Source organism: Spea bombifrons, chromosome 6 (genome assembly GCF_027358695.1).
Source record: "Spea bombifrons isolate aSpeBom1 chromosome 6, aSpeBom1.2.pri, whole genome shotgun sequence".
Classification (NCBI taxonomy): domain Eukaryota; kingdom Metazoa; phylum Chordata; class Amphibia; order Anura; family Pelobatidae; genus Spea; species Spea bombifrons.
Genome location: NC_071092.1, coordinates 92,501 through 103,961, shown reverse-complemented (window position 1 = coordinate 103,961; position 11,461 = coordinate 92,501). Strand labels below are relative to the sequence as shown.

The 11,461-nt window shown below is 49.1% G+C and overlaps 2 protein-coding genes across 2 annotated transcripts in view; one reads left to right on the top strand and one right to left on the bottom strand.

The window, feature by feature from the left end:
- Positions 1-787: 787 nt before the first annotated feature.
- Positions 788-1,693, top strand: LOC128499974 (small integral membrane protein 4). The gene is made up of 2 exons (XM_053468975.1): positions 788-1,003; positions 1,395-1,693. Exons 1-2 carry the CDS (start codon positions 853-855, stop codon positions 1,481-1,483), a joined length of 240 nt encoding a protein of 79 aa, XP_053324950.1. The 5' UTR covers positions 788-852; the 3' UTR covers positions 1,484-1,693.
- An 87-nt stretch (positions 1,694-1,780) lies between these two features.
- Positions 1,781-11,461, bottom strand: part of STAB1 (stabilin 1) — a 41,852-nt gene continuing 32,171 nt past the window's right edge. Inside the window, exons 52-69 of the mRNA XM_053468974.1 lie at positions 10,868-10,954; positions 9,586-9,729; positions 9,182-9,247; positions 8,439-8,604; positions 8,000-8,149; positions 7,546-7,650; positions 7,240-7,347; positions 6,741-6,937; positions 6,383-6,527; positions 5,723-5,856; positions 5,026-5,191; positions 4,446-4,552; positions 3,763-3,882; positions 3,488-3,637; positions 3,076-3,180; positions 2,837-2,977; positions 2,312-2,422; positions 1,781-2,118 (exon numbers count right to left, since the gene is read on the bottom strand). Of these exons, the coding sequence (XP_053324949.1) occupies positions 2,068-2,118; positions 2,312-2,422; positions 2,837-2,977; positions 3,076-3,180; positions 3,488-3,637; positions 3,763-3,882; positions 4,446-4,552; positions 5,026-5,191; positions 5,723-5,856; positions 6,383-6,527; positions 6,741-6,937; positions 7,240-7,347; positions 7,546-7,650; positions 8,000-8,149; positions 8,439-8,604; positions 9,182-9,247; positions 9,586-9,729; positions 10,868-10,954 (2,253 nt within the window). The 3' untranslated portion in view covers positions 1,781-2,067. The remainder of the gene's footprint in view (positions 2,119-2,311; positions 2,423-2,836; positions 2,978-3,075; positions 3,181-3,487; positions 3,638-3,762; positions 3,883-4,445; positions 4,553-5,025; positions 5,192-5,722; positions 5,857-6,382; positions 6,528-6,740; positions 6,938-7,239; positions 7,348-7,545; positions 7,651-7,999; positions 8,150-8,438; positions 8,605-9,181; positions 9,248-9,585; positions 9,730-10,867; positions 10,955-11,461) is intronic.

Here is an 11,461-nt window from a genome sequence, read left to right as displayed (position 1 = left end):
ATGGATTGGGAGAGGAGGTTCTGAGGACACTGCTAGTATGTCCACGAGGTAAATGTCGCTGAAAGGTGTATATAAGTGAATTTGTGCGCATTTACTCGGTGGGGGTTCCGGGGTAAGGCTGTCCGTTTCCCAGCTGTTTGTGTCGTCCCCCCCCCCCAGGGTAAGCAGCTGTTTTGTGTGTGTGGGCTTTCCAGGGGAAGCAGCTGTTTGTCCCAGTGTCTGGGGGGTGTCCCAGGGTGAGCAGCTGTTTGTCCCCGTGTCTGGGGGGGGTGTCCCAGGGTGAGCAGCTGTTTGTCCCCGTGTATGTGGGGAGTCCCAGGGTAAGCAGCTGTTTTGTGTGTGGGGGGGGGGCGTTCCCAGGGTAAGCAGCTGTTTGTCCCTGTGTTTGGGGGGGGGGGTGTCGCGTGTCTGCGGGGTTTCCCAGGGTGAGCAGCTGTTTGTCCCCGTGTCTGTGGGGTGTCTCAGGGTGAGCTGCTGTTTGTCCCCGTGTCTGGGAGGTGTCCCAGGGTGAGCTGCTGTCTGTCCCCGTGTCTGTAGGGTGTCTTAGGGTAAGTAGCTGTTTGTCTCCGTGTCTGTGTGGTTTCCCAGGGTGATTAGCTGTTTGTCCCCGTGTCTGGGAGGTGTCCCAGGGTGAGCTGCTGTTTGTCCCCGTGTCTGTGGGGTTTCCCAGGGTGTGTAGCTGTTTGTCCCCGTGTCTGTGGGGGTGTGTCCCAGGGTGAGCTGCTGTTTGTCCCCGTGTCTGTGGGGGTGTGTCCCAGGGTGAGCTGCTGTTTGTCCCCGTGTCTCGGGGGTTTCCCAGGGTGAGTAGCTGTTTGTCTTCTGCTTTTCCGCTCCAACCGGGACGTTTCCGGGATGGCCGGTGGCGGTAAAATGAAGTCGTTCCTCGCGTTAGTCCCCGGGAAGCGGCGGTTTGGGATTTACAGGTTCCTGCCCTTCTTCTTCGTTCTCGGAGGCGCCATGGAATGGTTTATGATTAACGTTCGGATCGGCAAAGAGACTTTCTGTAAGTTTCCGGGTTGCTGGGAGGGCCAAGAACGGATCCAGAGCCAAGAACCCCGACCCTAAAGCCCTGAGCTCTGCGAGCCGCTGCGCCCGTGTGTGTGGGGGGGGGGTGTCCGCGAGAGCCGCTGCGCCCGTGTGTGGGGGGGGTGTCCGCGAGAGCCGCTGCGCCCGTGTGTGGGGGGGTGTCCGCGAGAGCCGCTGCGCCCGTGCGCGGGGGGTGTCCGCGAGAGCCGCTGCGCCCGTGCGCGGGGGGTGTCCGCGAGAGCCGCTGCGCCCGTGTGTGTGGGGTGTCCGCGAGAGCTGCTGCGCCCGTGAAAGCTGAATGACCGGAGCGATGGGTGACAGATGCTTGCCGTGGCCCCCACTCGATGAGATCCTGTGTTTTTTGGCAGATGATGTTTACAGAAGGCGGCAGTCAGAGCGGCAGTACGAGCGAAACGTGGAGGAGAATCTGATGAAACCGCCGCCAAGTAAAGAATAGAAGGGATAGAAACCTGTAAAGCGCCGTGAGTGTAAAGCGCCGTGACTGCGCCCGCGCGTTTCACCGACAAAAAACAGTGGCAGTCTGTTCTACCGGGAGCGGGGCATAGAAACCGCCGGCTATTCCTTCCGTGCCGCGTGCTGGGGATGCAGCGTTTTTCTTTGTTGAATTTACAGATTTAAAAATTAAAAAAAAAAACATATCTTTGAAGTTCTGCTTTAATTACTGTAAAATATATACATTTATTCACTTTCAATAAGGTTAAATCACACCTGGTTATTTTTATTACCGTAACGACACGGATATGACGGTCGGTAAAAAATTATTGATTTCCAGCTGATTTTTGTTTTAGGGAATCTTTTTTTAAACTGATTTAGGGGGTCGGCAGGAGTGGCATCGGATGGCGAAGTCCGTCCAGCCAGTCGCCGCGTCTGATTTCGGGACTAGGAAGAATGATGAGAAAATGCTGAGAGACGGGGGGCTGTCTCGCTCCACATGTGATGACTGCGGGGTCTCGGCGAAGGAGCACTCGCCCTCTTCCCTTTGCTCTGTCTCGGCTCCCCGGCCTCACATTTCTCAGGGATTCAGTGAAATATTTGATAGGAATCTGAGCGCATCCCGCCGCCACCGGCTTCCTGCAGAGTAATAAGAATGTTACGTTTGCATTAGAAAGCCGTGTGCTGATCACAATTGTCACGTGGCTGACACCGGCTGTGTTCAGCGCATGAGCCAGGCCGGTAAATGTTGCTGAGCAGTAAGAATCTCCACAAAGTCAATCTGCCCCAAACGCCTAACAAGCCGACCCCCCCCCCCGGGGATCGTTATTACCTCAAAAGCTTCATGGAATAGGCCACTCTCACCATACACGGGATTAGGGATGGAGACAAGGAGAGGGTTTGGATGTTCGGCTGTATCTCCATCATCATCATCATCTTCAGACTGTGATAGAAATAAATATTCCACGTTTCATCTGATTTATTCAGTAATTCAAAGCAGGAGTCACGGAAGCTGCCGTGGCTACGGTGACCACGTGTGCACAGTTCGGGCTCATGTTCGATATAGATTATTACGTTCGATTACAGGCTAACAATAAGAGGACAAGCAAATCTTCAAATTTTAGAAAGTAAACGGAAGCTACAGTAAGGTGGCCGCGGGGATTCGTCGCACGTGTTTGCGGTGCATTATGGTGCAGCCGTGCCTGCCAAGCTCCAGTGCAAATAATTATGAGGCAAAAGCTAGCGGAGGGGACCCCCTGTGGTCTGCGTTATTTAACGTGCAATTCCTGAGTGTGGAAAAAGTCCAGTTTGTTTGCCTGACGAGGCGCCTGAAAAATGCAGTCGGGTTCAGACTCACCTTAAAACGTCTGAATCGGAAGCCTTTGGTCTGTCGCCTGTAGAAGAAACAGATGGCAGCAGAAATTAGCAGCGACGCAGCCAGCACCGCGGCCACCAAACTCACGGCCATCACAGGGGTCGCGTGGCTTTCATCTGCTTCCTGAATAAACATCAAAGAAAGTACATTTACACAGAGATTGTTTTAAATTACATTTTTCACAATATTTTGCTGGAATTGTTATTGTTACCCCTTATTACCTGCACAAGGGGTGCTATTAGGGGCCCATTTATGACATGGAGAATCCCGTTGAAAGCCGGTATATCCCAGTGAATGATATTCCTATCGTTCACAACTTTAGAGCACTGGGAAGAGAACAGGAGCACAAATGAAAGAGCTGATAATATTTTATACAATAGACTAATATGAATGGGTTAAACAATCCTCTAAGGAGGTACCAGGAAAGAACTGACCCCGCAGAGGTAACAAAGGGCCAGAGTGGGGTCCAGACCCAAAATGTTAATGCTAGCTGGGCCGCTAGCTCCAGTGTCCTGGCCCCGAATTCATTCATAATTCCAGTTAAAATGGACAATAGAATAAATGTCATTAAAGCTAAAGCTTTACCCCAGGACGTGGCTCCCCTGATTAGAGACAATGGCAGAAAATACTCACCGGAGATGCGCTGCTGTTGGAGGCTGGGACTGAAATCGTTAGATTGAACCCAAGTCTTGAAAGCAGAATAATGCCACTCGTGAGGTTTCCGTATGACAGCAGGACATCTGTCTGAGACACATGATGTTCCAGGTCACGCCAGGTTAACGTCTGCAAAACACGCCATACGTTCTGTTAATAAATTTCCATTCTCGTGCAGCAGACCCTGCGCCACGACACGTGCCGAACCTATGGTGGTTCCACTGCTGGAAATGGGTTTTATTTGAGCCACATACCAAATTCTTCTCAAGGCTGCTGTCTTCAGGCACAAATAACGTTTTAAATGAGGTTCCATTTGAAAGGTATTCAAGAAATTGAGCGCCCCTCTCCGAGTCATTGGCGTAATTAATCAGCATCTGAAGAAGAGACGAAGTGTGAGTCACGTAACATGTTCTGCGCCAAACGTAAAAGACACTTACCCCCTCCCAACTCTCGCTTCCAGTATCATGCCCGGCCTCGACTGCCTCTGACTCCTCTCCATCCCCAGTTAATCCAGTATCATGCCCGGCCTCGACTGCCTCTGACTCCTCTCCATCCCCAATTAATCCAGTATCATGCCCAGCCTCGACTGCCTCTGACTCCTGCCGATCCCCAGTTAATCCAGTATCATGCCCAGCCTCGACTGCCTCTGACTCCTCTCCATCCCCAGTTAATCCAGTATCATGCCCAGCCTCGACTGCCTCTGACTCCTCTCCATCCCCAGTTAATCCAGTATCATGTCCTGCTGGCCCACGACAGACTGTCTAACTATACAGCATCTACAGAAGGAGAAAGACATATTATTCCTAGAGGAAATTGGCCATATGTTGTGGTCCAGCTCTGTTTCGTTAAAAGCCCCTATTTGGAGTCCTCTTTATATCCAATCCTGGGTTAGGTTTCTTGTTCATTGTATGATTTTTGCAGGTTGATGGGCTCTCACCGAGAAGAAGTATGATAAATTTGGAGCAGCCTCCAACACTTCCAGTAAGTTTCCATTACAGAAACTACCATCGCCCACATACCCCTCAGGACAGGAACACCGGACATCTGGAAGGAAGAGGACACAGCACTTGTTATTAATAATTAATAATAGTTTAATTCATTTTAATTAAGATTAATAATCTGTTATTTATATGGCGCCAACAACTCCCGCAGCGCTTCATGTGGTCGTTACATTTGAACTAGATGTGAGAAAGACAAAGAAATACATCCAGACCGATGAAAGGATTACGGGTCTCGCATCAGCCCCATCGTCAGATTATCAACCAGGGGCCCAATCCGACCCTGAAAAGGTATTGTGTGACGCAGAAAATGGAAACTCAATGGGGAGTAATGGCGTGAGCGCCACTCACTTTCAAAAAGAAAATAACCACAACTGCTTTCGTTTGTTGTCCTTGATTCAGCTACAAAAACCCCATCAGAGAGCAAAACCGGAACGTGAACCCCTAGAGCCCACAAAAACGTGCCCAGAAGTGTCCGTCCTCAATAACAAAAACGTGCCCCTTTGTGGTGGTCCTTACCTTGGACACGGTAGCAGAATACATCCCACTCCTCGCTGCCATTCATTCGCTTCTTATAATCCACTATCCCAACGTGGCCGGAGCCGCAGCTCGGACTCGCATACGCGGTGGGATAGCCGGCTGTCTGGTTATGGAGCCATCCAACGGAGCAGAGGTGGAAACCCAGCTTTGTTTCAAAGTCCAAAGCAAATAAATGTTTCAGTTTCAAAAATAAAGCAACAAAGAAAAACAATTTTCACATTTCAGGGACATATTATGCAAAAAGGGTTTATTCACTAAACTGAGAGTTCGCAGGAGCGCTGAGCCTTCCCTCTCTCTGCCTTCACTGAACATTTTTGAAGAGGCAACCCTGGGAGCTTTTCCTGCAGGAAGGGCTGAGCCCTGTATAATGTATAGATAAATCAGTGACCGGCCCCATATAACGTATAGATAAATCAGTGACCGGCCCCTCATAATGTATAGATAAATCAGTGACCGGCCCCCGTATAATGTATGGATAAACCAGTGACCGGCCCCGTATAACGTATAGATAAATCAGTGACCGGGCCCCCTGTATAATGTATAGATAAATCAGTGACTGGCCCCTGTATAATGTATAGGTAAATCAGCTAGATGCCCTGTATAATGGATAGGTAAATCAGTGAGATGCCCTGTATAATGAATAAGTTAATTATCTCCTGGCCGAGTTATGTTTTACCTGTTGGGCAGCAGAGAGCTGGCTGAACGTGGCAATCGTGGCACCTTCCGAGGCGCACCCCTTCACTGCCTGGGGGTACGTGAGCTTGTACTGTCCTCTCGGGGACCGGTAATGGAAAACGCCTGCCAATTTTTCTGGAATTGACAGGTTTAAAGTGAAGCCGCCATCGATGACATCATCTTTACAGTCTATTTCTACGTACATACGATAACAGATCCACGGCATCGCCCCCGGGGCAATAATCTGCCTGCTTCTAATAATCACTCTTATTAGGGGCCACAGGTTTCATATAGATTAAGTACGTGGCATTTAGATGGCAATATCGTTCTGTCCTCATTTTAATTTGATTGCATGATAGTGAATGCGCGGCTGCTGCGTGGTCGCAATTATGCAGCACTCTATTTATTAGGTCGCATAGCGCCATCGTTTTCCCTGGCGTTGTATAATGCACTCTATGTATGTTTGCGAGGACCGGTCACAGACCTCCGGGTACATCGGAGAGGCCGTGCGTCCTGATCTGTCACAAGGATGGACACGCGAAAGCTTTTGCCGTGGCTCCTGCCGCTCCTGGAACGGTAACTATTAGCGCCGATTTCCCCGTGAGAAATAAAATATCATTAAGGTTCCACTTTTCCACGCAAACGGCCCTTCCTTCCAAACCTTGGAAATGCAGGTCAGCGCATGTTGCCACCGGGTGACAGTCTCCATTATTTTGCAGGCAGCGGTCCGCGGGGGGGATCGCTTTCTCCAGACACTGGACTCCATTCCCTACAAAGCCCTCGTGGCACTCACATCTGCGCGTGTTCTGCAAGAAATTATCAGTGGGGCAGAAAAGAAGCACGTCACCGGACACATCCCTTATAACAGGCGTGCAAAGCAACACTAATCATTTATATCATAGATGTCCCACTGGAGGCCCTGGGGCCAGATACTGCATTCTTGCCTTTTCCGTTCTATATGCGGCGTACGCGTGGGACAAACGGCTGTCACAGGAATTGTATAAAAGGGTTTGACCTACCGGACCGGTATATATGCAGGTTGCGTGTTCACTGCAGCCCCCGTTAAAGCCATCAGCGCACAGATCGACCTCAATACAAACAAAACCATCTCCCTCGTACCCCGAGAGACAGCCGCACGTGACGGGCCCTGCGCCGGACTGACTGCACGTGGCATGGGCGCTGCAGCCCCCGTTGTCTTCCTTGCAGAGGTCGATCGCTGCACAAAAACAGACATTACAAAACGTTCTTCGGATCTGCATTTGCTGCGACGCGGCAGAACAGACGGGTATTTTTACACATTCTGCCGCGTTTACATGAGAAGACGGAGATCCCCTGAATGTAGAAGATAAGAAGATAGTAACTTCTAATATTTACAGAGCCACGTCTAGGTCCCCAGGGTGCCGGGTGCACACGGATGATCACTAGTGCCTTGTGGAGCCACGATTACTGTGACAAACAGCCTCGCCGCCTCGTGTCACCGAGCCCATGACCATATAACCGCTGCACACGGCAACTTACCGCTGCAGGATCTCCCATCGCCCTCATAATACGGGGAACATTCACACGTGTTGTTTAACCTGCAGGTGGCATTTCCGTGACATGCGGGCGAACACACGGGCTTCACATCTGAAACGAGAGTCACTGAATGCAGAAGGATCTGGTTACCGAGACCCCCCACCCTCTGAATTTACCCCTTAAACCCCAGCCTTCTGCCTCCTGTCACCCAGCCATCGCCTCGTGGTCACCCTTTTATCCTTAATTTAGGGAGAATTCGTGGCCTGTGAATGCACTATTTGTTTAAACGATTGTGTGGCTTTTACTTACCTAACCGTATTTCACACTTTTCACCAGCCCAATTCTCGTTACAGAAACACCATCCATCTCCAGAAACGCCATCGTTACAAACCCCGTTCTCCGTACAGTTACAGCCTGGAAAGCGAGTCGGAACACCCGTTACCACGAGATACCAGAACGCGGCGAAGGTTCCCCTCACAGAGCTTTGGCAACCTCTCTAATTACTGGCGGTGACAAAAAATAACACGGCCGCCAGGGAACACGGCCGCCAGGGAACACGGCCGCCAGGGAACACGGCCGCCAGGGAACACATTAACCCTAAACCCACATCGCAAAAGCCACAAATACTCCATTTTTCCAGGAGTCGTCTTCGCGAGTCCAGTTCATTGTTCAACGTATTTATGAACCGGTCACTAGACGTTCATATATCAATATATTAACCGGCCATGCGCAGCAGGCAGCCACGGGTCATCATGTTCAGTACCTTTGCAGTCCGGACCGTATCTGCCGGGAGCACACAATTCGCAAGCGGTCCCTTCAAATCCTTGGGAACAGCTGCAGACCCCGGTACCGGCCATCCCATCGCTGCAGGTGCCACGTTTGCTGCATGGGGCTTCCAATCCACCGGGACACACTAAAATTACATCACTTTCATTACATCATTCTCTGCAGAAATGCAACAATAAATGTGCTGGCGTAAAGCTGAAGAGATAACGGCCGGGGCAGTAGGGCTCCTTACACCTGTCTGGTATTGCCACAGAAAGGGCAGCAGTGGCAATATAGGGTAAGGCCATGGGAAAGCAGTGGGTAATGCATCCATTACCTCGATCCTGCGCAGATATCTCTTCTGCGAGAATACAGCAAATCAACTGAACGTTCTCCGTGCACCTCTCAGTCTGTCTAACTGTCTACAAACTTCTCACCGTGACAGTCCTTTCCGTAATGGTTCCTGCAGCATTCCGGTTGCCAGTCCACCGAGTAGCAGATCTTTTTGCAATATCCTAACCCGTAATGCGGGTTGAAGAACATTCTGTGACGATTCCAATACCTCATTCTGTTTGTGCGAGGCGAGCATTGCCTGGTCCTTCCCTGAAAGAGACGCAGAGCATCATCGTCTACTAATACATGAAATCACAGAAGAGAGTCAGCTCCTCCAGAGAGGAAATAAGCTGGACCGAATACCACTATCCAACCTGCGAGAGGAGGAGAGGGGATGGAGACGGACCGATGAGAGGGGGCAGGAGAACTATGGAGGACAGCAGGGCAGGATGGAGGAAAAAGGGAGAAGCACTTAGAAGAGGGGGCAGGATGTTGAAATAGGGGAGAAGGGCAGCAGGGGCGGGATGCAGACGAGGTAAAGATGACCAGGAAGCTGGTAGAATAAAGGTCTGGGTTAAAGATTTGCAACATGTGTTGTCGGAGGAACGTGGAAGGAGACGAGGCACCGTGAACATCCAGTGCCTCCCAGTCCAGATTTATTTAGTAAATGACATCGAAAACTCACCGTGAACCCTTTCCTGGCTTGCCACCTACCCCCAATTTATGAAGAAAGTGCCATAGATCGAGAAGAAATGAAAATGTTACATCTCTATCTCTGTAGATAATAAGTTGGCTAAAACTCGCAGTATTTCTAATTACTAATGAACGATCCATTTCCAATTCTCACCGAATCCATAGTTCCCTCTGGACAGGCGTACTCGAACCCACACAGCCCGCATCGCTGATTGAGGGCCTGCAAGCAGCACAGATAATAATAATAATAATAATAATATTATAATAATAATAATATTATAACAACAACAACAATAGACTAAAACATATTCACAGACAGCTACAACAGGCGAGACTGGCTGGAGGATGATCTATAGGAGGATGTCTATAACAGGTGTGTGCATTAGCAGCTTTGCATGGTAGTTGTGAGCACCGGCAGCTGCGTAGGGTAGTTGTGAGCACCGGCAGCTGCGTAGGGTAGTTGTGAGCACCGGCAGCTGCGTAGGGTAGTTGTGAGCACCGGCAGTTAAGGTTCCTGATGCAGCCGTTCATAAATTTCCTAACTCGCCATTCACTTACTATGTTGGAGCTCCGATACTCATCACAGCGTGCCCCGATATCAGGCGGTTCCAACAACTGGTCGATACCATGAGCGATGCCGGTTCCAAACTCCATGTGCCGCTGGATTATTCGCCCATTATTCTCATCCACCATGATATCGCCCTACAGGGACACAGCAAACTGCAGAAATCGGATTTCATTTATCTTGAATGAATTGTGTTAAATGTTTTCAGGCCTATTTTAAAGAAAGATATTTAACTATTAGCACAAAACACTACATAAGATGAGTGGCGCCTTTGGAGTGTCAACGTCTTGTAGAAAAGCCATTCAGAGAAGGCAAAGAAAAAACTGCTAGATAACTCGTGATGTCCAGTTCATGAACTAATCGTTCTTTTGAACTGATTATTTTCAATGAACCGGATGAATCAGAGCAGTTCTGAGTCACCAGTTCACCGACTAACTGTTCGGAGCAGTTCGGAGTCATCAGTTCACTGACTCAAAGAACCGTGCAGAGAGTCACACTGCACATTACCGTGAGTTGAGTTGCTGAGCAGTATGGACACATATAACATGACTGTACAATACATTGGCGTGTAACACATATTACATAACTGTACAATACATCGACGTGTAACACATATTACATGACTGTACATCGACACGTAACACATATTACATGACTGTACAATACATTGGCGTGTAATACATATTACATGACTGTACAATACATTGGCGTGTAACACATATTACATGACTGTACAATACATTGGTGTGTAATAAAATAAACAAATGATCCTGATTACGCAGGCAGGAGGATTCATAGACTATAAGGACAGGGGTGGGGCCAATTGTCAGTGTGACTGCAGGGAGGGACTGGGAAGCAGAAAGGGGCGGGGCCAATCATCAGTGTGAGTGAGTGCAGGGAGAGACTGGGAAGCAGTAACTGTGAGTCACATTGAGTGAACCAATGAATCGGTTCATGAGTTGGTTCATTTCAATGAATCACTCGAAATGAACCGATTCACTTTACTGATCCAAACTACAGATAACCGTAACTGGAGGCTCTGGATTCCCTGCATACAGCGAACACTGAGGAGCACGTGTTCTAGAGCCTTGTATATACAGACTATTCCGGAGTATGAGGTCATCGCAGGCACAGAGCAATCCAGGGCTGCTTGTAAGCGGCTTATAGCAGAATCAATCCTGTGCTAAAAGCACGCAAAGAGGGAAAGGTTTCCTGAACCCGCAGCAACTGCAGCCCCTGGGTGAAGGTTAGTAATGAAGGAAAATGGGTACTTACAACGTTTGTTCGGCTGCATGTAAAGGAGACTGTTGAGCCATGCAGAGTCCTTAAAGATTTGGCCTGCGGAAGGTTTGCCGCAATTATCTAGGAAGAAAAGAGACTATATTTATCCTGCAAGACACGTGGGAAACGGAGGCTAAGCTTAGAGGAAAGGGCCAGGATTTTATATCAATGCAAGGTTTTTGGAAGTCCCAAATTTGGCAATAATCTTGCTTTCTTTGCTGATGTCAGTTACCCCAGATAAAAAAAAACAACAGGTTAAACAGGTCTTCAACCTGGGGTCACAGCTACGACAGACCAAAACTTCAAAATGTCTTGGCTGATCACAGTACAGCTCTTTACATTATCTTAATTTCAGTTCAAATTGCAGACGGTCTGTCATCTCCTATTATCAATGTAATTCAGCGTAATGTAATTCACAGCGTGATGCCATTCATTCACTACACCGGTAGCAGCAGTTTAAATGATTTCCCTGGAGTTCTGTTATTCCATGCACAGCGAGGCATATTGGCATTCATTCACTACACCGGTAGTAGCAGTTAATTTAAATGATTTCCCCGGAGTTCTGTTATTCCATGCGCAGCAAGGCGT

What these genes read in the sequence shown, in the direction of transcription:
- LOC128499974 (XM_053468975.1), top strand. Translation starts at nt 853, where the DNA reads ATGGCCGGTGGCGGTAAAATGAAGTCGTTCCTCGCGTTAGTCCCCGGG. An exon ending in GATCGGCAAAGAGACTTTCT is followed by an intron (nt 1,004 to 1,394) that starts GTAAGTTTCCGG and finishes GTTTTTTGGCAG; the next exon opens with ATGATGTTTACAGAAGGCGG.